Source organism: Balearica regulorum, chromosome 14 (genome assembly GCF_011004875.1).
Source record: "Balearica regulorum gibbericeps isolate bBalReg1 chromosome 14, bBalReg1.pri, whole genome shotgun sequence".
Classification (NCBI taxonomy): domain Eukaryota; kingdom Metazoa; phylum Chordata; class Aves; order Gruiformes; family Gruidae; genus Balearica; species Balearica regulorum.
In genome coordinates this window covers 13,049,061-13,073,486 of record NC_046197.1, presented here as the reverse complement: position 1 = coordinate 13,073,486, position 24,426 = coordinate 13,049,061, and the positions used below count along the sequence as shown (strand labels likewise).

Sequence of the window (24,426 nt, the reverse complement as noted above, 5' to 3'; positions counted from 1 at the left end):
GAGCTGTGTGGCAAGAGGAGGTGAAATACCAAAGATAAAGACCGTAATGTGTTGGGCTTGTGATGCACCCGACTCCGTTAAGAGCTGTTAGCTCTCCTTCCTGGAATTGCCATATTGCAAATAATGGACCAAAAGAAATAAAACAGGATGGACTGATCTGCAGCATGCTGCACTGCTCCTCGTGTGACAGCAGCATGCCTTGGTTATCTTTCCACACACATTACACAGTAAGACCACTGACCAACCAGCTAAAACGTCTACTTAATTATACTCCAGGCAGACTGAAAACAACAAATGGAGGTCTGTCAGCATGTTTTGTCTAGCCCTTTTAGGAACAAGTCTCTGAGGTTTTTGGAGATCATTTTTAAGAAGCTTTTCCTCTCCACTCCCTTCCAAATGGCCCAGTGGCTTTTGTTGGATTAAAGTGCAGTCAGGCATCACAAAAGCAGGGATATGTTTAGCTTCCAGCCCAGTTTCTGCGTAATGCCTGGTTTGTGAGGGGTAATTCCAGTTGTTTGTGCTGCGGTGGGACTGTAATTGCTTTCTATCAGCAAAGTCCCATCTGCTGAGGATCTGCCAGGCAACGCACTGGCTGTGAGACTCACCCTGATGTTGCACTGCAATGTGAGATTATGGGGAGCTTCCGCTGCTGAAATTACATAATTAAAAGGAGCACAGTAGGTGATGAGAGCTGCAGGATCACTGCACAAAGCTCCTTGGGAAGGCTGGATGCTGTCTTTCAGCAGAGTCCGGAAAGGTATCAACAAAAACCAGTCTGCAGGGAAAGAGCAGAGTGTGTGACTGGCACAGCATCGCTTCCTAAAACCTCAGAGGAGGAATGCATGTGGTTAAACCCTGAGACTTCAAAGAAATAAGATGAAGGAGGGTTCAATGCTAGCAAAATTGAAGGCTTTTAAAGGAAATAAATGGCTTTGTGTCTCATGGAAGGGGTAGAAGTCCCAGGAGCAGAACAAATGATAGAGGAGGTTTCGGAGAAGAGACAGAGGAAGCCAAGCCTGGAAGAAAGAAGTGAATAGAAAAGAATGAAAGAAAATAGATGGTGAAAATGGAGTGCACTAAGGCCTTCTAAGGCTTGGCAATACTCTTGAAAGTTAATTGGTATTTACATTTAGGGGTGCTTTATGGCCTTGGGTTTATTGATATCAAAAAATCCCACTCCACCTCATAGAGCTACATAAGCAGATGCTGTCTATAGGAGACAGTCGTGGCCATAAATCCAGAGGCACTGTTAAACTGCAAGCAAATACAAATGCAAAAACCAAATACACCAGCAAGGTCCAGTAAGAGCAATGTGAGACCATACCGTAATAATTTCCCTCTCTTTCCTCAAGTCCAAATACACAAAGGCAAAATAACCAGTTGTGCAAGAATGAGGTTTGAGGAGCCCTGGGGCCTCTCTGTTTTGAGGCTGTTTGACAGCACTCTGTGGCAAACCTCACCCCATCTCCAGTAGCATTAGCTGCTTCCCCATTTTAGGCTGAATGTAATGACAAAAGGTAGCAACGGAGCAGCAGTGAGGGTGGGCACAGCGGTGGGGACGGCTGCTGCCAGTGGGGCAGAGCTGCAGGTTCATGGTGACGTAGGGAGCAAGGGACAAGAGGGAGCTGGAGGGTGAAGGACACGAAGGGTCGGGTTGGGGGTCCGAAGGAGGGTGAGGAGGTTGTTGAAGTCTTACTGTGTCTCTCAGTGATAACCTGTGACAGGTACAACACGGTCACTGAAGTTCATGCTCTCTCCCATTGACCATCGCTTGTGTTTGGAAAACAAAAGCTTTTGCAGTGTTTTTTGGGGGTTCTTAAATCTCACCGATTTCCGTCACGTTGTTGCAAAGCTGAGCTGGGAGACAGCTAGTGTTTAATCCCTACTGAAAACAAATCAAAACAGGAAACCATTTTGCCTCCGAAGGGCGAACGCATTTGTGGTGAATCCTTCAGAAGCGAGCACCAGCTACCGAGCCTTAGCTCAGCTCCCGCCTGCCGCGCGCCGGCGTCCGACTCAGCCCTCGCTTGCAAAAGCTGAGTGCCACTCGCCGAGGAGCTACGGGGCGAGGACTCAGTAGGAAATCCCTGCTACACTGAGGTAGTTGGGATACTTGGGTGTCTGTTCTTCTCTTACCCGTTCCTAACTGCCCGTAGTATTATCTAGGTATCAGGTATATGGTGAATAATAACAGCAGAGGCTGCCAAAAAAAAAAGTTTTGTCGGCAAATTTTTGAGGATATTATTTATTTCAAAATTTCCTGTTATTTTTTCTTAGACAAAACCCCAGACAGAACAAAAACAGAGAAATGTTGTTTCTTAGAAAACAGATGCAGTAAAAATGTTACATTTTAGATAAAATGCTTAGTGTTAAAATTCTCAGTATGCAAATATTCTTTTAAATCAAATATTTATTGTTTTATAGCTTTTCAGTATGCAACAGGAGTGTTAATAAACAGAACGTTTCATGAAAATAGTTCTTTTTGGTTAAAAAGGCATTTCATTTTCTTGGAAGAAAAAATAAAACCTGAATTTCAACCAAAGGTTTTGACGGGTTCTCTAAGAATCCATGTGCTGAGTTGAAATATGTGCATGCGTATGTGCAATCCATATAGAGGTGCCATATATGAGAATGATTATTTATACTCTTAAATTTCTTACATAATCAGTTAATTTGCTTCTGCTCCATTAAAATTAAATCTCCCGTGGACAGGACAATCTTGCCTAATTATTCACTTAATACACAATCATTAGCATTAACCTAGTGCTTTTCTCTGTCTTTTAGAAAAAAAGGACGTTGAAGGGTTATGTGGAACTTTCCAGGATTAAATGTGTGGAAATTGTGAAAAGTGACATCATCATTCCCTGTCAGTATAAATATCCCTTCCAGGTGAGTCTGTCTGTTGACCATACTGATAGAGATACCGCTTCATTTTGTATTTCAATAAAACTCTCCCTCACGGTACAGTCATGAGGGAGACCAGAGTGAACACCAGAGCGAACAGCAACAAAGGAAGAGAAAGCAGATGGAGGCTTGAAATGAACTGTGGAATCAGAGAGCAAATGCTATTACAAGATCCATAAACTCTTATCCTCATTGGTTTTAAATTGGAAAGGATCATTAGATCTTCTAATCCCATCGCATGTTTAACACAATATCCAGCTATCCCACTAACTCATGTTCAGAGAAAGCCCATCTTTCACACGGGGGATCCACCCAGGGTTTTGACCCATTTACCTGTGTGGTGCTGAAACTAAATCCATTCCGTGGCCTTTGCATCAGAAACTGGTGAACGTGATGCATTAGGGAGACTTATGCCAGACAAGAAGAGAGAGGAGTTTTAGTGATGAGATGGCTTAACGACCAAGAGGCGGATAGTGCTAGCACTAGGATGAGAACACATTGTCTACTGTTAATTATTAATACATTGCTATGTAAACCTAAGTGCCACAGAATATTTCCGCAGTTATTGCAACGCAAATTCCTAGTTTATTATGTTATTCCCTGTGCTGCCATTTATCAGAATTTTATGATATTGGTGACAGTATTTTTCTTAATAATTTTGGTGTATGGATTTCAGTGAATACAAGACCATCTCTGTTCACAGGTGGCTTTAAATGAGTGAATTATCTAGATGCAGATTTGCAGATAAAAGCTAATGATTCTGACCCATGTACACGATAAATGTCAAAAAAGATAACTTTATGAAAAGAAAAGAGACAACCATAAAGCAAGATTTTTATATTTTTTTGCCATTCTTGTTATCTCAAAACCAGCATCAATTTGGAGGTTTGGCTTGGCTTGGCTTGGCTTGGCTTGGTACCGTCATTCTGACAAATCATGAAGTAGCTTGTAGAGTTTTCTCTAATTCTTCATTTGAACAGTAAAAGTGCATATCCACCATGCTCTACTCTGAGCCCAGGAAAATGTTACCTTGCAGAGATATGAGAAGGGAGAGCAAATAATTTCCCAAACTAGGTTGGGTCAGGAAACCCTCCCTCCAGCTTGGAGTGGTCCCCAGCCAGGATCATAAAAATTGTCCTGGAATATTACAAAACGTTGCTAAGTTGGCACACTCAAGAGCACTCAAGAAACCAGATGATCAGAGTGTTACGACCTTGTTTGTGGGCACTTGGGAGCAGCAGAAGACACTGTCGTACGCTGCCAACCGCTGTCGATGGGCAGCCCGACAGGAAAGCTCGTCACTGGGGCTGGGTAGGAGCTGCCTGGCTGGGGGAAAGCTTGATGGGGGAACCTCAACTGCTCTTCACTTGAGTGAAGATGGACTAGAGAAGGGATTAATGCTCAGATCTCTCTGGTTTCAGTCTGAATTTTCAAATCTATATCTCCCTATCTCCAATGCTTGTAGGAACGGCAAAATAAAGTGAAGGTAGTGGCCAGTACTGGTGGGATGGTAACAGTGGGCCAGTTGTGACGGACAGTGCTCCGCTGAGATCGTGGTAATCGCCCCTGCTTGTGGCACATCTGAATCTTGTCCCACAGTCAGTTTTGTGGTATTTTGTAAAATTATATTGCCTATGGGGTTTTTTTTTAAATATCTTGGCTGCACCCAGCTGTAAATCTTCTGTAGAACCACCGATGGCTTTTTGGTTTTATGTGGCTCATCTGACAAGTGAGCCCCTTGCAGAGAGGCATGAAATGAGTGATTTTGTGTAGTTGTGCGTGCTCATGGCTTCATCTTTTGGAGATCTGCTTACCGCATATTTCAAAATCTGCCTTAGATTGTCAAAACATTATACAGACATAACAATAATACCAACAGGAGTGGCGTTAAATGAGTGGGAATTATTCCTCCCCTGTTTCTATTTTTTGTAAAAGAGGTTATAATTTATCTCTCCATAGCATGCAAAGCAACTGAGTCACACGGCTGTCTGTGTGTGCCTGCAAGGGCTTCAGGCCAAGAGATAGCAAATGTTTCCTGTTCTTTAAACAATAATCAACATTGCCTCATCTACACCCCTGGAGAAATTTTTAAAAACAGCTGCTCTCTTGTAGAAACCTCTGTTTGAAGACAGTGGTCAAAGTTTTTCAAAGCATCTGTGCATCAAAGAGACCAGGTCCCGTTTGGAATTAAATTGTTGAGATAAATATTGGAAGAGAAATACAGATTATGCGTTACATCAAATTTTAGGCCCAAATGTAGTCATCCGATTCAGTTTCTGAGTCATTTCGGCTCTTGTGATGATTTTACTCCCTGGTCTGAAACTTCACATATGTTCTGTATTTCTTCATTGGTTCATCATTAAGGCCAAGTTGATGAAAACAGCATCTTGATTGCTCATTGTTCATCTGCTCCAGCTTCTTAGTTCCCCCCTATAATCCCAGTGGAAGCTATTAAAAACTTTGAAGAATAATAGTAATCCAAATAATCTCCAGGGAGTTGCTTGAGATTTATACTGACACAAGAAGAGCTAAATTTGGCTCTTAGATCTTAAGCGAAGGTATCTTACAAGAAACTGCTAAGAAACAGATGCCATTTCCCCCGAGATGCTTTAGAAGAATAAACTGCAGTCAGTGAGTAACAGGCTCTGCAGATTGAAATTGCTACGTCTCCATTGATTTCATGGGCATTTCTTAACAGCATAAAATTGATCTATAACATTGCTTGTCAAGAATTCTTTCTTGATCAGGGCTTCTACTCCGTTTTAAATAATCAAGTCAATGAGGTTAAGAGATGCTTCTGAGCAGGCCCTGTTACTCTACTGCCCCACACCATCGTTTTGTATGTAATTTGTTGCTATGGGAGCTGCTATCTGTTTCCTTCAGTGATTCCTTCATGCCCAGCCTATCTGGGATTGTCTCTAATGGCTGGCTCCCTTCTTTGCTCCCCTCTCCAGATCGTCCATGATAACTACATACTCTACGTGTTCGCGCCCAATCGTGAGAGCCGACAGAGATGGGTCTTTACACTGAAGGAAGGTAATAAATCCCCTGTGCCCACCTAATTGTTGAAGTTACTTATCCCAGACAGTTTTCTCACAAGCTATAAGGCAGAGAAAATGTGCGAGAGGAGTCAATGTCTTATACCTAAGCATGCAAAGTGGTAATGGGGAATAAGGTTATAAAATCCAATTGCTTGTAAATTTGGTGGGTGTGCTTTCAGCAGCAGTGGAAAATTTGGATGTGGAATGCTTTATTCACCTCTTTCTAGGATAAACTGTTAATATGTTACTGTAATTTGAGGGTTTTTTTTCAGGAAGAGATGAGGATTTTTCTATGGCTAATTATTTCAAGAACTTAATCTTTTCTGCATAAAAGATTTTTTCAGCTCTTATTAATAAATTATTTTTTTTAGATGACAACCTTCTTAGAGAATCATGATTATTAAGAAACATTTTTGCGGGTAGCTTTTATTTCCTGTTCACCTCCTGAATTGTGCTGTGGTTCGCTGCAATGGTTCTGAAGTGAGAGCACAATAACTAACCACTGCAGGCAGAAATGAAGCATAATACTTGACATAAGAAAGGTGTTAGTTACATGAAAACTGCACCATGCTTCCATCATAGCTTTTCCTGCTTTAAAACACAAGCTGCTGCATTGTTCACTCTGAAAACATTGTGCCTGATTGAGATAATATTAAGTTCATGCACTGATTCTTGCAACCAATTATTCCCCTTCGGGAGTGCACTTGCTCCCAGCTTCTGCTTTTATCACTGCTTCTCGTTCAACATTTTGAGACTGTCCCCTTCCTTGGACAATTTGAATAGTCTCTTGAAACAGGCCAGCAGAAATTTTTTGTTCTTTTTAGAAAAATTATTATTAGAGATAGAGAGCCTGAACTTCAAAAAGAAGGACCTTTAATCACTCATGCAGACATTCAAGGTTGGTATTTAGATGTGCAACAAGTGTTTAGCGCTGGTGAATGCCAGCTTGTCCTTCCGAACACCAAGCCAAAGCAGCAAGCGTCGTGTCCTACATCAATACGTATTGTAGAGCTGTAGTTTTTCATGGGTATCGTCAGTATATGGCCTGCAGGATTTTATTTCTCTTTATGAGACCTTCCTCCTGTGGTTTTGGTGTTTATCAGTTTAAAGAGACAGTCACTTTGGTAGGGTTCTGTTCTCCCACAATAGAGAGGTATGGGCTCCATCACCAGCACGAAGGCTATTCCTCCACATCGATGGTGGCAGTCACTCCTTTCAGGAGAAAGGAAAACATTAACAGAGGAGGCTGATAATATTCACCAAAGCTTCCTTTGAAAATAATAAGCAGCTTCTTTAAAGTGCAGATTATTTCCAATCAGTTCTAGATGTCTTTCAGAACTGATGTGAATGCAAATAAATTAATTTTCCCCCTCCTTTTTCTTCCTCTAACGTTTTCCAGAAACCAGAAACAACAACAGTTTGGTTTCAAAGTGTCACCCAGATTTTTGGATAGATGGCAAGTGGAGATGCTGTGCTCAGACAGAGAAGATGGCAGCTGGCTGTGTGGAGTATGACCCCACCAAAAATGGTATGGGATTTAAGACCATCCTGACCTTGAAAATATTTATTCTTAGCAAAAGTAAAGGATCAAATCTGTCTCGTAGAGAACATCAAAGAATATTGTGTTACATTTCCATCAAGAGAGAGACATGTTGCTGCCTTCTTGGGGCATTCCTTATTCTGGCTTATCTTTTACTGATATGACATTCTTTGCTTTGAATTAACATTTCCCTCTGTGAGATGCTTGGTGCTGTCTTTGGAATGAGATGGAGAACTAAGAACTTGATCAGCTGTGCTCGGTCAATAAGCCGTAACAACTTTCTTCAGATAAATGCATTCAACCCTGTGTGTCCTATTTTGTCCTAACTGTATTTCCTCTGTGGTTTCAATAGCCAAGCGCAATCTGTACTTTGTCTTTTGAAAAACATGTGAGCAGTCAATCAGTTTTCACTTTTGCCTTGTATCCAGGTGATTCCTTAAGTTATCTATACCCCAGTTTCAAACCCATGCTGTGTGACCAAGAGTCACTGTGGAGGTATAGGCTGTTGGCACCTCTTACTCTAAAAGACCAAGGCTTGCTATTCACTGGTTTTGTGTCACCTTTATTAGTCCATTACTTTGGTGTTTTCTCCCCTGGTTTTGTCCAGCTCTACTTCAAATTAGCTTTCTTGATTTCATTTCAGCCTCAAAGAAGCCTCTTCCTCCAACTCCTGAAGATAACTGGGTGAGTGCAGTGAGGCACACTAAGCTGTCCTTAGTGCCCTGTGTATTTAACTAGCAGCAATGCAAATATTCTCATTAAGGTTCATCACAGTGTAGTGACCTAGAATATCACCTGTGCTAACATTCCCTGGGCTTTTCTCTAACCTTTCCATATTTTTTCATAAGCTATAAATCAGCAGCATCCCATCAGAGTTAGGTTCAGTCCTGCAAAGACAGCTTGGTTTCACAAATAACTCTCCAATAATGAGTGAAGCTTCAACTGTGGGGTGGGTTGTTTTTTTCAATCTATAGAAAGGAAAACTGGGGAAGTAGAAGGGATATGAGAAAAGCTGCTGTGAAGAGGAACAGAGAAGTGATTTTCCAAACCCACTTGTGGATGGGACAAAATGTCACTGGCTTACTCATGAGAAGGGAGAAGGAGGGTGGTTGTTAGGGCTGGGTGCATTACTACAGGGCAGCGAGGCATTGGGACAGTCCCTCTAGGGAGGCCATGGAGATTTTATCACTGGAGGCTTTTAAGAAGAGTTTAGGAAACATCCGTGAAGAATAGATCAGACAGAGGTAATCCTGCCCTAAGAAGGAGCAGGTAACTATTTTCTGTGCAACTAAAATTTGTATATGAAATTCATTGTTTGAAAGTGGTGAAAAGTCTTGCATTGCTGCCATACCCCACTAGATGCCCTGGGGTGCTTTCCTGGCTTTGAGGCTTTTGAACCCCAAGGACACCAGTGCTGCCAGAGAAATATCGTTCTAGAGAGCATGCCATTGGGTTTTATGAATATGAATGTGAATATGATGAGCCTTTTTCCTAATTTGTGCAGAAATTGTTGCTAGACCCAAAGGAAGCCATAGTCATGGCCATATACGACTATGAAGCCCAGAATCCGCAGGAGCTGACATTACAATATAATGAGGAATATTATGTGATTGACAGCTCTGAGGAACATTGGTGGCTGATTCAAGATAAGAATGGGTAAGTCCCTTTTCTACAGCCAATTTACAAATCCTTTCTAAATCAAATTTGTTCTTCCATTAATATGTATGCTGGCCTCTAGTATAACTTCTGTGAAGCATCTTCTGATATGTAGGAAAATAGTGATGGATGGTAATTTATGGTAACTTTCTTCCCTTTAATGTAGCTTGTATCCAGGCAGCTGAAGAAAAAGGATCTGAAAGTTAATTAAAAACAAAACAAAACAAAAAAAAGCAGTCCTTAGCTCAGGCTGATATTTTCTGTTATACATGTAGGGAGAAAATTATGAAAATTGTGAAACTCTCTAAGTTTCGAGGTGCAATCAGTCGTTTCCTTCTCCGAGTAACCCTACTAAGTACATAACAACCAGCATTTCTGTCATGCAAAGAGCAAGCAAATCTTTCAGGGCTGACTCCCACAGATGCAGAGAAAATCCTGACTGTCTAGCGTGCTCACGCTGTGTCGCATTTTAACAGGCATGAAGGCTACGTGCCAAGTAGCTACCTGGCGGAAAAATCACCCGAGAACCTGCAAATATATGAGTAAGTTGTGCCTATGTTTTTCTTGTACCTCTAAGTGCCCTGGATTTGTTATAGAAGCTACAAGCCTCCAATGTCCCTACCCCACATAATGTGTCATCGGTAGTGCTGGGGACACTCAATACAGAGGCTGTTCAGCAGAAACTTCAACAGCCTAGAAACGCTGACTCGGAGTCTTTTGATGTTTTCAGATGGTACAATAAGAACATCAGCAGAAGCAAAGCAGAAACACTGCTCAAGGATGAGGTAAACCGGCATTACGTGCGGGGTAGATGGACAATAATAATTAATTAATGACAAATGAGGAGAAGCCTGCGAGGGCTCCTTTCTGTAAGAGAGTTCTGAACCCTGGGTTCCTGCTGTGTTGCTGTCCCTAGCCGTTCCTAGTGTGCAATGCAAGATAAAGGACCACTAGCAATCCCCACCTTTCTCCACAGCAGCTGAGCATGGGCAGAGAGCTGTGCCATCCTTCTTCCGTCAAACACACCCAAGAACTGGGGCTGATGGAAAACACTTTCAGAATACTGTGTTGACTGAAAACTCTGATTTTAGCTCATCTTTTCTCTCTGCAGGAGGCCTGCGGATGCTAGTAGTCCTCTGAAAATCTAACCAATCTCATGCTGAAATATTTTGGCTGAAAGCCAAGAGCATGGGTTTGGGTGGGGTTTTGAGGTTTGTGTGTGTGTGTGCACATGTGAGCACGCATTTTTAATTTTGCTGTTGAGCCAGACTTTTCCAGTGAAGACTGTAGTGAAAATAAAAAGAATACACTTCTTGTTCAGATTTTCCACACAAACACAACCTTAGTTTTAAAATCAGCTCTTACACTAACAGGAGACACAAACAAAGTGTTGTTTCTTGGAATGATAGTATTTGATGGAAATAAAAGCATTTTTGTGTGGTTTAAAAAATGCTTTTATTTCCTGTAAACTCCTACATGTCCACGCACAGTTTAGTGATCTTATTTTTCCTTTTGGTCCTACCAGAGCAACTTTAGTGTGGCAGCTGCACCTGTGTGGCTGCAGGGACTTCTAGTTCAAAACCTCACAGCCCCCACAGCTCCCCCAAAAGTGTGGCCAAGCTCACGAGTGATCTTTGGGCAGGTTTGCTGTCAAGTGAGATGGAAGGGCAAGAACAGAGCTCAAAGTAACATAGGCAGGATGCTGTCTCCAATACTTGCCTACCTGTGCAAGCAATACCACACTGCCAGGGAGATGAGTCTAAAGCCCTCACTGTGCATGATATAGATGCTTCTACAGCAGCACCTGGAGACCCTTTTTAGAGCTTCCTTGTATTGTATAGTGCAGATATGGTAGTTGTTGGGCAGACACGCATTGAAGAGACAACCCTAGGAGGTTTATAGCTCAGTGGCCCAGTCCCACCTGGGCAGAGCTGCCACCAAAAGTCAGCAGTTCACATGCAGGGGATGCGGTACCGTCTGCCCCTGTGTTCGCCAGGAGCTGAATCCCACCACCGGGGAGGTGGGAAGGAGGCCAAGGCAGGGTGCACTTGGTGGATTAGGTTTGCACCAAGTGTTGTGGGTGGATAGAGGACATATAAAACGGAGGAAATCTACCATGTAAAGCAAAGAAGGGAACAAAATAATCAGGCACTTGGGATGCCACAGGAAAAGCATCTTTATCTGTAAACAGAAGAAAAATGTGGGGTTTATTACCAATACATAGGTCAGCACAGCACACTACATCCAAACTGTGATATTAAATCTTCTTCTCTGCCATCTGATCCATTAGTGCCTGGCCCTGCACGATCATGGCCTATGATTTTAGCATTGAGATGAGTAGAGAGCAATTACAGTGGAAAATTAAAAAGGAAAACTGTTCTGTGAGTGCCAGAGTGGAGGAAGCCTGCTTTCCTACACATTTATGCTTAGATACTGGATGACTGGGTACCTATGAAAGGGCAGGATCCTGTCCAAGCTTTTCACATCTCTGGTCCATGGTAAATTATCTTTCAAACACTCTCATTTGGGTTCTCTGGTGTTGAATAATTTGTACTCTCGTTCTGTAGCTGCTTTCTCAACGGAGGGCACTCAAAGGGGTTTGCCTTTCCACTTGGCTGCACATTTCATTGAACTTGTCTGCAATTAATACCACCAATTCTGTCAGATAGGGTTGAATGCAATCAATGGGTTCAAAATTTCTCGAGGAGAGGCTTGGAGGGACAGAGAGACAGATGCTGATGTACCCACAACCACACAGACTCAGCATGAGCGCAGAAGTCTCATTTCCTCAGGAAACTGAGTTAAAAATACGTAACACCCAAGAGAGACCAGTTGGGTGTACCTGCAGGTCCTGGGCAGCCATCAGAGCTGTGCATGGAACAGACCAAGCTCTGTCAGTTGGCTGATCCCTCGTTTTTCCCCACATATTTAGCACATCTTTGTGACTGAGCAGTAGACAGGGCTGAAACAAGCAGACCTTTGCCCCCAGACCACTTGTTTTCTTCCATTACGTCTCTAACCAGTTTTCTGTCCTTTGCTCCTGTTACAGGGAAGGGAAGGTGCCTTCATGGTGAGAGATTCGAGGCAGCCGGGCATGTACACAGTCTCTGTTTTCACCAAAGCATTAAGGTACAGCTGAGCTCAGCAGCTTTTCACATCAATTACATCAATGAAATGGCTTCTATGAGAGTGTAATCTCTGTAGTTGTTTTGGCATTATAAAGAGAGAGCAGAAGGCTCAGGAAAATGATAGAGGAAAACACTTCCAAAAAAGGCAGAAGAGTTAGCTGCCATTCGCAAAGTATATTAAAGGCTCCACTTCTCCCTGCATCCAAATATGTGCCTATAAATAGTCCCTTAGACATCACTGGGGTTGCAATTTTTATGAAATTGTCCCCTCAGCTGAAGTGTTGGTAGGATCAACGTGGACTATATGCCAGTCTCATCAGAGACTAGTGAAAGGGTTTCAGTGATGGGGCAGAAAGTTTTGTTTCAGAAAGAAGAGGCAGAGAAACTTAGTACTCTAAGTTTCTTATCAGGAAACCTCAGCCTTTCTAGAGATGAGACCATCTAGGAGCGAGAGGGAGAACATATAAGTACACAGTTTTTATTAGCAACTGCAGCTCACTCCTTGCTCCTCTCCCATTTGTTCTCCATAAGGAAGGTTCTCCCTTTTGCTCACTTGCTGCTCTTCCATTTATACCCCGCATTCCTGTCTTTTTGCTGCAACCTAGTTTTTCTCAAAGAAAACCTCCTCATTTTCAGCACGGATAACAATCCCGTTATAAAGCATTATCACATCAATGAGACAACTGACTTTCCCAAGCGATATTACTTGGCAGAAAAGCACGTGTTTGACTGCATCCCTGAACTCATCAACTATCACCAGCACAACGCAGGAGGTGAGTGAAGGCTGATGCTGACCAGGGAAGTTACTGTTTCACCACGCAGCCAGGTGACTGTTTTGCATGAAGGAAGGCTGCCAAGCCCTCTGCCCTTACAGTGAAATGTTAAATGGCATCACCTTTTCTTCCACTTATCCTGGCACTTGGATGGCAGGAAAATTAACATCTCGGGCCAACTTCCAGCATTACATCTTCATTCTGGTGGTCCTTCTAAGGCTGATATGACCAACACAGATGCCGTAATGACATACTATAGAGAGCCCTTTCATTCCCGGGAGCCCATGGGCATGTGTCACCACTGCCAGGAAAAGCTACTGGTTTGAATTACGCTGCAGGGCCTTCTTGCCCAGGAGGTGATATATCCCTGGGCCTTGATTTGACGCAAAGTTAGGGAGATGGCCAGGATCCATAGGCAGACATGGGAGTCACCAAAGACTCCCATCCCTACAGTCCAGGAGTACCAAGGGAAAACCTGGGTTTCAAAAATACCCTACAAATAAAAGGTATAATTTGGAATTTCATCAGAGCTAACAGAGACTCACAGCTCACATTTGCTGACAGACCGAAAATGGGAAATAAGCTGAAACTGCTCAGAACTGGCTTCCTTTTAGCAGGCAGGAAATTGCAGTCTGAATAGAGGTTCAGCTGCCCTCAAGTGGAGCTGGGAGCTCAGTACAATAAATCTGCTTCCAGTATCCAGACTGCCTTCTGGGGTAGTAACAGCCACACTTCCCAGGACTGTGACAATAACTGGAACCCATCTTTTCCTCTGTTATTCAGGTCTTGTCACTCGTTTGCGGTATGCAGTCTCTTCTTGGAGAAAAAAGGCCCCAATCACTGCAGGGCTGAGCTACGGTATGGTACTCTCATGACTATATGGGAATCACACTCCTCACTGGTTAGCTGGGTGATCCTGAATATCCTCATGGATACTGATGAATATTCATGTGACTATCGCCACAATAAATAGCTTTCTTCAGATCTTTACACTGCACTATTCACTAGATTATCATTTTTGTCATTACCATTGATAATTGAATGAACTGATCATGCAGTGCCTTGAGGGAGGTGATGAGAACCCCAGGGTCTCAATGAAGTCAACATTAAATACTAAAATAAATGCTGGACGAAGGTGATGGGAGTAGGAGCATAGCATAACTTGATGAAAGCTGAGTCCCTCCTGAAAGATGCCTCCATTTGCCTACAGTTGTCTACAGAATTTTGCTGGTATCATCTTTATTGTAATTCTTGGAGACATCAAAGAAACTCAAAACGACGTTGTGCTTGGTAGTGCACATATGCATGATAGAAACAATGCTCTCTGAAGAACTGGATAGACAAGACAAATGGGGAAAGAAAGAGGATGTTGTTATTCTTACTCAAAGGTCAGACAGACAATTTGAAGGAGAGCCAGAAAGTCTCGCTCCAAGTCCTGCCTCAACGTTTAACCCACAAAAGCCTTTTGTTTGACATTTTACTGCTAGATCCTTACTCTTTCTCCCTTACGATCAACAGGAAAATTGGTCATTCACCCCTCTGAGCTCACCCGTGTACAGGAAATTGGCAGTGGTCAGTTTGGGGTGGTCTACCTTGGCTACTTGCTGGAGAAGACAAAAGTAGCCATAAAGACCATTCGTGAAGGAGCAATGTCTGAAGAGGATTTCATTGAGGAAGCTAAAGTCTTGATGTAAGTAGTAGATTCACCAAGAAAATCAGACCCTGTAGGATTCACAAGATAGATTGAACCAAAGTGTTGTGATAATGTTCAGGAATTTAATCTTGGATTATGCGCTATCTAAATAGTAGAGAGACAGACTGGTGAGCTCTGGTGGTTACGAAGGAAAGCAATTCAAAGTGTAGGTGAATTAATGTGCTCATAAGTTTGCCAATATCCAGAATGGTCTTCCAGACTTCTGCCATTTTGGGGGGCAGGGTAATTGATGGTGTGTTTTAGAGAGAGAAGCATTTTTGTCAAAAATAACTAGAGGAAGAAAACTCACAAAATTTGAGGGAAATTTTATTGAAAAACCCTACCTGCAGAATTTTTTTGTTTTGCACAACTGAGAATATTTCTCTTTGGTTTTACTGACTGTATTTTTTACATTTCCCTCCCTTCAAAGTAGACAGAAATGGATTTTTTTGTTTGATTGGATGATTTTCCATGCAGAAAAGTATTTTGCCAACCATTACCATTAAAATGGGATGATACTTAGTGCTACTTGACGTTAGGCTTGGTCTACACATTTTCTTCTTTCTGCTTTTATAGTTGGCCTTTGCAGAGAGAGGGCTGCACATAGGCAGCCGTATATAAAACACTTGCTGTAAGGATAGAAGGCACTGAGCTTATTTCAGCCGCTTTTACAACTTCCCTCCTTATCCCACAGGAAGCTGTCTCACCCCAAGCTAGTCCAGCTTTATGGCGTGTGCTTTGAGAACGCTCCCATTTGCCTGGTGTTTGAGTTCATGGAGAACGGCTGCTTGTCTGACTACCTCAGGAGCCAGCGGGGCAGTTTTTCAAAGGAAACCCTGCTGGGGATGTGCCAAGATGTGTGCGAAGGAATGGCTTATCTGGAACAAAACTCTGTCATCCACAGAGACCTGGTGTGTTGGTCCCACATAGACTTTTTCTCTGCTCCAGCTGGGCTTTTTCCTGTGCTTTCTCCCTTCCATAATTTCAGCTTTCACGCTTTTCCTGCCTATCTGCTGACAGGGGATCCGGTATCTCCCTTTATTGCAGAAGCAGCATCAGTACTTTAGGGGGAAAAAGCATCCCCTGGAGCGCTGATTAATCTATTTTCCTTGATTTTGTTCAGGAGAGAAGAAACGAGGACATACAGTTCGTCTCTTTTTCTGAGTGGGCTCTTTTGCTCTCCGAGAGCCCCAGCTCCCACACTTCCCAGGGACTGACCACTCTGCATGTCTAAAATCAGTGAAGATGCCAAAAAGACCTGTTTTAACATATGCATAAACGTGCATTGCTGAAAAAATACTTTTAAATACATGGTGTTTAATCAATCTGCATGAGTCACTGCTGCTGGTTTTTTTAGGGGAGCAAGGACTGTGGGTAGCTGGAGATATTTTAGAGTCTTGCCCTTTCTGGGCAACAAGGGCCTGCAAGTCAGACTGATGGCTGAATAGCTTTCTTGGCAACAGGAGCATGCTGGCCATAAAATGTACAGAAAACATGAGACCCTCAAGTTTTCGGCCTCCTTGTATGGTGTGATGTCACTTTGATCTTCTTTCTTTTAAGCACTATCTGCTCTGCCAGGATAAAAGCAACTGAGTGGCTGTGATGATAGTCCTTCAGCTCTGACCTCCTGCTTTTGCACCTTCTTTTCTTGCAGGCCGCTAGGAACTGCCTGGTGGGGGAATCCCACGTGGTCAAAGTGTCCGACTTCGGGATGTCGAGGTAATGTCACTGAGGCTGTGCACACTCCCTGCGGGGCTGTCATGGGACAGCGGTGTTACTCAGCATGCTCCCTTCTTTTCCTTTCCAGGATTGTCCTTGACGATCAGTATACCAGCTCCACGGGTACCAAGTTTCCAGTCAAGTGGTCTGCTCCAGAGGTTTTCTCCTACAGCAACTATAGCACCAAATCTGACGTTTGGTCATTTGGTAAGAATCAATTGTCAGAATGGAAAAAAATTCTCAGAAAAACCTAGAGACTCAGTCCTCAAGTAAACTGTCCTAAACATTACATCCTCTGGGCTCCAAGCGTGTTTTGCCTGAATAATGGCTTAGGAAAGCAAGCCTAAGTCATTTAAGTGAAAGAAAGGAAAGAATAGCAAACTACCTAGACACTTTGGAACACTGCAAATACTGCCAACTTAATGTATTATACCCATGCAATGTTATATAATACCAAATAATGAACTCTGTTTCATGATGATATAACAGGAGTGTCCAGGAAAAGGTTGGAGAGTCACTGACGAGATTGTATACGGAAAGGAAAGACATTTAGGCACTCCATCTCTCTGCATGTCAGTCCCGAGCACTGATGCTTCACTCAAACCCTCCGCCTTTCCAAGTTTGCTCTGCTGACTCCATTTGCTTTATGCCAATCTGAAAATATTATTTCACTGCTCACATTTTCTCACCTCATTTCCTGCTCCCCAATGCATTGTTTTATGATTTGCATCTGTTCTTTGGTCTCCCTTCTGGGCCTTCATAGATAAGAAAGCCATTGTATATTTTTTTGCCCAAAGTCATCGGTACTGGCGATAACAAAGGCTATCCCCTGGCCTGTTGATCTGGCACACTAATGTATCTGGCCCATCTCCAGCTAGCATGCAAATCGTGGTACTGCAGGATGAATCGGTGCAGTGTGCTGTGCACAGCACACAGTCAATGGGGTGCCACTCAGCTCCGGGCCTGGCAGTAAATAATGCAGGATTATAACCTTTGCTAGTCTGCACTTGTGAATGCTGTGCTTCCCTCTCCCTTTACCGTGCTCTGCTGCGGAGCTCACGCTGGCTGAAGTTGTTGCAGTCCTGTGGTGGGTTACGAGCAGCACAGTGGGAGCTGGGTGCTTAGACCCATGCAGCTGCCCTTGTGAACCCAACCCAGAGATCTTTCTGAGAGCACCATTCCTCTTTCTGTGTCCCCTGGCATATGGAGGAGGCTGTCGGCACTCACCACCTAATAACAAGGGACAACATTTGCCCGTGGAGCTCTCTCTGACACCTCACAGCAAAGTGGCAGTGACGTGGGGAGAGATACTACTTTGGTAAGAATGTTCTGCTTCACAAATCGAAACTGGCCTGTATGCTGAGAGCCAGATGCTTCCAAAAAGGCTGCTCAGTTTGATTTACAGTCGAGCCAAGCCTGGTGAAGTTGGCTCACTCCAGTTTCAGGGCTGAATGAAATACCGGTGAGCTTTGTTTGTGTTGGTCAGTCCTTTGTGAAATGTGCAGACAGCAGTGTAGTACATCTGTCAGACCTGTTATCTCCCCATCCAGTGGAGTTTGCATAAGAGGATTCCTCTGTCATGTCATGGTCTCATGACTGTGAGAAGCTTTCTGCTCCGCTACTCTGCAGCCCATTCATCTCTTCTGCCAGGCCTGAAATCCTGCTGTGCCCAGGAGAACACGATGGGTGTGAGAAATTCCCAGTGCAGGAATCTGCACACTGGGGGAGTAAAACTGCTTTGCTTATCTTCAGTAGAGCCAATATCATCGGTGAGGAGCTGCAATCCCTATGCATCTTCCTATTTGAAGGATGCAAAGCTGGAAAGCAGGCACTGTTTAGCAAAGTTCACTGTGGAGTTACACAACTTTATTTCAGATCAGTCTATTGGTCTGTCTCCCTTTTCTAATACAATGTGAACATAGTTTACCAAGCCAGTCATATTAGGTGACCAAAGAAATGAAACCTAATAATAACAACACAGATGCCTTGCATTCACTCCATTTGCAGAGCCTCTTTGATGTGGTGACCAACCGCAATGTATTCCACGGTCTTTTTGTCTTTGCTTGTCTCTTTTCCACCACACTAGAGAAGCACAAGTTTCTGTACTGCTCTGAACAGTAGTCACAGGAAAACATTTGACTGTTTTAGGAAAAAAGGAAAAATGTACTGCAATTCTTTGAAATTCCACTGTCATTGCATGTGAATTCATCCCAGTGAATCACATCATCTGGGACATTTTGCAGGCGAGGAGTTCCCAGTACTGAGGCTGAGCTGTCTACCAGGAATGGAGTACTTCATATTGCTTTCTTGCTCCTGAGTCTCACAAAAACACAAGCAGATTCCTGTTTAGGACACGCTGCAGGCAGGAACATCAGTGACACGTCTCTTGTATGTGAATAACTGGAAGCAAAAATAGATAAATTGAATCAGTGACAAAAAGCGGGTTCTTTTTCCCAGATTACACATCTGGATGGAGTACATGCACAGGCATTGCCTCTTCTTCACTGTTTGGGAGAAGACATATGACACTGCTCTGCTTTCTGACATGTAACGCACTTAGACTTCATGGGGAAAGATGTCCCTGTCATGCTAGACACTCATGAAGTAGGATGCAGAGAAGGCAAACTTGCAGTGATCTAGACTGGTACTTGTACACAGTCCAGTACCCGGCAGAGATCCTATCTGGCATCCTCAAACTGTACAGCTGTGTTAGGGCCTGATTTTTCAGATAGGTACTGAGAATCTGAGTGAAAATGCTTTTTCAGGTAATAGACACCAACACTGAGCTGCAGAGAAGAGCAGGTGGAATGTGGCCATGGGCCTGCTGAGGATTTTATTTGCTGCTTTGTGATTTTTCTCATTCGTTTGCTTTAGGAGTGCTGATGTGGGAGGTCTTCAGTGAAGGTAAAATCCCCTATGAGAACCGCACCAATGGAGAAGTGGTGGAAGAAATCAATGCAGGATTTCGGCTCTACAAACCCAAGCTGGCCTCCAAGGCAATTTATGAGGTCATGAGCCACTGCTGGAGGATGGTTAGTATTCTGTTGGGAGAGCCCTAGCTCCCAAAAGCAAGAGCTCTCTTCCCCTTGACTTTTAAGAGGAGAGAGAGGTATACATTTCACATGCTAACACAAAATAAAATCCTGGAGGTGAAGCACTTTGTAGCTGTCATCTGCGCTAGCAAGCAAACTCTAGGCTCTTTAGCTTTTATTTAAGCTGCTGTTTCTACAGAGTGTGTTGACTTCACTGAGAAGTCTATGTAGTGCACCTAACTCAAGTTAATTCAACAGTTTGCTTCCTGAGAGAGGTACGGATCTGTGGGGCTGAGTTTTAATAGTGATGGTAAAAATGACAGCCAACCCATTACAAGGTACTTAGTGTCCACTAGGCAAAATTCACTGCTAGTAGAAAAGAAACATTGCACAGAAGGAAGCTCGTTCTTCCGTTGGCACCTTCTCTGTAACAAGATTGTATTTTTGTTAATACTCAGTTTCTTCACAAGGTTTTCCTCCCTAACCTTGCCATCCCTCTCAAGCTGACATTAATGTTCTCCCTCTCCCTTCTCTCCCCTGCTCAGAGGAAAGATGACCGGCCATCCTTTTCTGTTCTGCTGTATCAGTTGAGTGAAATCTCTGAGTTTGATCTGTAATCATGGCACTGGCTGCTAAGCGAAGCTGAGAGAGTCCCAAGAGGGCAGATGGCTGGATTTTCCCCACACAAAGCATTAACAGGAATCCTCTCACCATAGACACTTGCCATATGCCTGAGGACAAGGAGAGGGCAGAGGCCGGTACTTCCAGACAAACAAGATATCCCCAGGTCTTCCAGAGCCCAGACAGACACAGGCTTTGGTTTGGCCAAGAATGTAGTTTGCATCTTACAAGCAAATTGAGCACAGAGTCCTGAACCACACAATCCAGCACGTGTATTTCTCCTGAAGATACAGCCTCAAAACTCAGAGATCTGACATTGCTGTTCCGGTTCTGTGAACTCCCTAATTAAGGTCTTCCCTGGGGAAAAAAAAAACCCTGTCTTTGAGGAGGAACATTTAGACATTTCCATGGCTCTTGAATTCAGAGTGGGCTGGACCTGAAAGCTCTGAAGAGGAATAAGCCTGGGACACAGGGGAACAGGCTGGATTTAGTGACTGCATTTCCGATGGTCATATTTCAAGGCGGTTTTGTTCTCCCTTTGCACGAGGCATACCAGGTACCCGGTAAGCTGATGAGGTGTCTGCGTGTGGATGCAAGTTTGTCAGGAAGGAAGAGAAAATGCAATGTGTTGAAGGGTCTTGAAATTCTCTCAAATTGCATTGTATAGTGAGTGGGAAAATGGCACTCTCTGATGCAAATGGAGACATTCTTGGAGGGGGGAGTCAAAGTTGAAAGTTTGTATTAGTTTTTTCTTCAGTCTTTCTACATCAGAATATCTTGATCCCAATCCAATTGCTTTGAACTGAGTCTGGAGGACTGAGCAGAGCAGAGTGCTATGTGTCTCCAGTGCAGGACAAGACAGGATCCTAGGACCTGATTATCTGTGAAAGGCACAGGAACGTTCTCCTGAACTCGTGTGTTTGGAAGGAAGGAGCCGGAGGGCTCAGAAGAGTAGCCATGAGGAGAAAATATGCAGAGTATGTACTCAGTGCCCCAGCGATAATGAGAAGAGTTTTCTCCTACTTCAAAGAGTAACTGAATCATCACAAGTAAAGACTTTTCCATCTCTTCTGTGAATAAACTAGTGAATCCTGTAAGGACTGATCAAAGAAAAAGTCACATGTGAATGGTCTGCCTGGGCACTTACTCCACGAGGAGTGGGGACAGCAGAAGAAGGTATAAACCCATCTCCTGGTACTTCAGTGAAAATCTACTTTTTTCGCTGCAAGAGACACTGTTTTGGCATAACTGATCACAAAACCAAAAGTGTGTGTTAGTGTCCTGCAGAATTTGTAAATAAGATCAGGACTTTCTGCTTAGCATTACCAATTACTAGAGAAGTCATGAGGACTCACAGATGAAATGTGTATACATGCAGTATTTTTTTGGACGCTTCTCTGTTTGGGCAGGTGAGAACATACGTAAACCTTATGTGACAGCAGTTTACAAAAACTCCAAGATGCAAACTTCCAGCAGCAACCTCTCCTGTCATTACAGAAGTCAGATTCAAATATGTTTGCCCACAAAAATGGAACAAGGAAATAATGTAATCCAGTGATCTCACATATCCTGTGTCAAAATATTTCTTCATAGAAGGAGGCTTAATTTTTGATATTTTTCAGACCCGTGGTTCTAGGGTAGCTTTTATGAGCCAGAATATCTTTTCAGGTATATGGATACGGGCAAGGCATTATTTTCTGCCTTACACATCCTCCCACTTTGCTTTGATTCCACATTATTTTATTTGGTTTACTCCTACAAATATCATGCAGAAGAACTCTCCCAGGCAAGGAGAATCCTAACACTCAGAACAGAGGTTGACAATCCTAAATGCAGGATCAGAGTGCTACCTTCAAATCAGGATTGCTGCCAAAATCTTTTGGTAGTCTGAACCAATACATGGAATATGAGCATCTACAAACAGATTTAGAATTTTTGCCTACAGTGAATTTAAGCTCAGTTTCTCTTTATCCCTCTCATCCTTTAGTCTGAGTTGACCTGTTGTCACATTCTGGTGATGCTAAATTTGGCATTTAGCCACTGAAGTTTTCAGTAGCCCTAACCATGTTAAACTGCACATCTACAGCTAAGGACAGCTGGCCATAACCATATTTTCTCCCCATCTCCATTGCACTTACTTAGACAACCACGTCCACAATCCGTACAACCGCAGGATACTCTGAAACAATTCTTCCCTGAGCACAGACATTGTGGCAGGGGTATTTGCAGGGTCACAAATTTAAGCTTCTGGCTTGCTGCCCCCTCCGTTCTGGGAGGAACGAGGGGCCTGTCAAGCTTGAGGAGGTTGCTATTAAATTGCTCCGCCAGGTAATGTTTCTGAAATTATATTTATATTTGTGTAAGTGTAATATTTATTAGCTAGTTGCACAAATATAATATTAGTTGCACAAAATAATAATGTGATGTTTTATGTTCAGTTTTCTTTTGCAGTATTTCTATGTACATGATATGTATTTTTACAAACAATAAAATCATGGAGTCCCAACTGTGGCTTTCACTGTATGTTAGCAAAAATGAAAAAAAAATCCTCATGTGCTTATAATCATACAGCTTGCTCTTCCTCCAAATTCTCCCCACCGAGAAGCAAACAGGCTGCTTCTGGCTTTCTGAAATATCTCTGTTCCCCAGAACTATAGCTGTGTTCTGGGATTAGATTATGTGCTGGGTTTCTGGGGGTGGGAAGTATTCAGAATCCCTGCAAATTGGGTAATTTACTATATGGACACATAGATTTTTAAGTCTAAACATCCATTGTGGTGGCTTTAAATTCTCTGAATCTTCATAAAATGGGGGTAGTAATATTTGAGTGCTCCCGAAGGATGGTACCCCACAGTTATTTACAGGGGACTTCAGGAATCTCAAAAGGCCAGTGCCATACTGCGATAATTGCATATTAATACACTGTAACACGGTCTTTTCCCACCACAGCAGCTTCTATGGCAAGTTCTGGCTTGTGCCTTTCACATGGCTTAACTGTAGATGTTCTCCACAAAGTCGAAGTGCGAATATCAGCTGTCTGCTGCCGCAAAGTGAATAACCCTTCTCTGAATACCCCTTCTCTGTCTCCTTGGGAAGTATCTGCAACGTGCTGAACATTTAAACCATTACGCCTTTGCCAGTTTGACCCTCTTTGCTCGGCTGTACTGCAGAAAGGTGGGAGTTTGTGCGTGTCCCTACTTTTGCTTGCTGCTTATCAGAGGCGGTGGGTGCACGGCTCTGCCTACATTGCGCGTTTGGCTGGAGCCGAGGCCCAGAGCACCGTCCCAGCACGTCCCCGACCTGCTGCTGCGATGGCGTCCCAGCAGGGAACAGCAGCAAGCGCTAACCACATCTACAAAGAGCAGCTGGTGCTTCTCAGTGGAGACCAGGGGCTGGAGCGCGGCAATGTTAGCCATGAAAAGCTCTTTCCTGGGCATGACTTGGTCGTTCTGGGGAAGTGGGGGTTGCGGGTGTTTGTGCCAGTGACTAATTACCTTAAAATCAGGCCTGAAAAAAATCTAGAATCTCCTGAAACATTTTTAGTGAACATGTTTCTATGTGGTTTCGTCCTCTCTGAACGCTTCTTTCTACAGCACAGCAGGATTCAGGTGGATGGCTCTTCTAAATCTCACTTGGCGGGCACTTCAAATTTGTGTGTATTCTTCTGTTCAGCTCACCCCACCATCGTGTTATCTCGCCCCTCCACACATAACCAGCTGATGCACACACTCCTGCGCCTGTAGCTGTACGGGGCCTGCCTCTTGCTGCCTTTCTTCCCTGAGAGATCCACACAACAACTGCAGAGAAGCTCATTCTACTATTCTATAATCTAAGACAACATAGAGTAGAAAATTACAATAATACCGTAACATTGATGGAATTCCCATCACCCTGAGCCTGGCTGATAACAGAAGCAGATTAAACTGTGCAAAAAAATAGTCCACAGCAGTTTTCACTGCCACAGTTTTCTTAAGCTGACCTTGTTTCACCCACAGCCTCAGAGCAGAATTAGCTGTTAAATCTTTTGGGTCTGCAGTAACAATGCTCACTTACTTATTTTTTCTGACAAGTAATAAATGGTAAAAAGAGGAATGATGGCTACAAAATGTTCCAGTCAAAGAAAGAAAGAAAGAGAAAGAAAGAAAGAAATGCTGTGCAGGGGAATCTACTCTGAGAGATGCTATTAATAGATTTTTTTCAGGTGTGGTCCTGTTTATTAAAACAAAGGTAATTTCTAAGACCATTTCTAAGACTGTCTTGCTGCATTTGTATTTTGCAGACCCCAGTGCCTTCAGCCCATGGCATCCATTCGACCTAGA

At 43.3% G+C, this 24,426-nt stretch overlaps 1 protein-coding gene across 1 annotated transcript in view; it reads left to right on the top strand.

Annotated features, from left to right (window-relative positions):
* ITK (IL2 inducible T cell kinase) overlaps positions 1-22,613 on the top strand; it is a 34,324-nt gene extending 11,711 nt beyond the window's left edge. The window contains exons 2-17 of the mRNA XM_010303517.2: positions 2,785-2,889; positions 5,859-5,940; positions 7,345-7,473; positions 8,129-8,169; positions 8,990-9,141; positions 9,618-9,683; positions 9,872-9,926; positions 12,191-12,270; positions 12,906-13,042; positions 13,826-13,900; positions 14,561-14,732; positions 15,430-15,646; positions 16,390-16,454; positions 16,543-16,661; positions 19,329-19,486; positions 20,032-22,613. Coding sequence (XP_010301819.2) covers positions 2,785-2,889; positions 5,859-5,940; positions 7,345-7,473; positions 8,129-8,169; positions 8,990-9,141; positions 9,618-9,683; positions 9,872-9,926; positions 12,191-12,270; positions 12,906-13,042; positions 13,826-13,900; positions 14,561-14,732; positions 15,430-15,646; positions 16,390-16,454; positions 16,543-16,661; positions 19,329-19,486; positions 20,032-20,103 — 1,725 coding nt within the window. The 3' untranslated portion in view covers positions 20,104-22,613. The remainder of the gene's footprint in view (positions 1-2,784; positions 2,890-5,858; positions 5,941-7,344; positions 7,474-8,128; positions 8,170-8,989; positions 9,142-9,617; positions 9,684-9,871; positions 9,927-12,190; positions 12,271-12,905; positions 13,043-13,825; positions 13,901-14,560; positions 14,733-15,429; positions 15,647-16,389; positions 16,455-16,542; positions 16,662-19,328; positions 19,487-20,031) is intronic.
* The last annotated feature ends 1,813 nt before the right edge of the window (positions 22,614-24,426 follow it).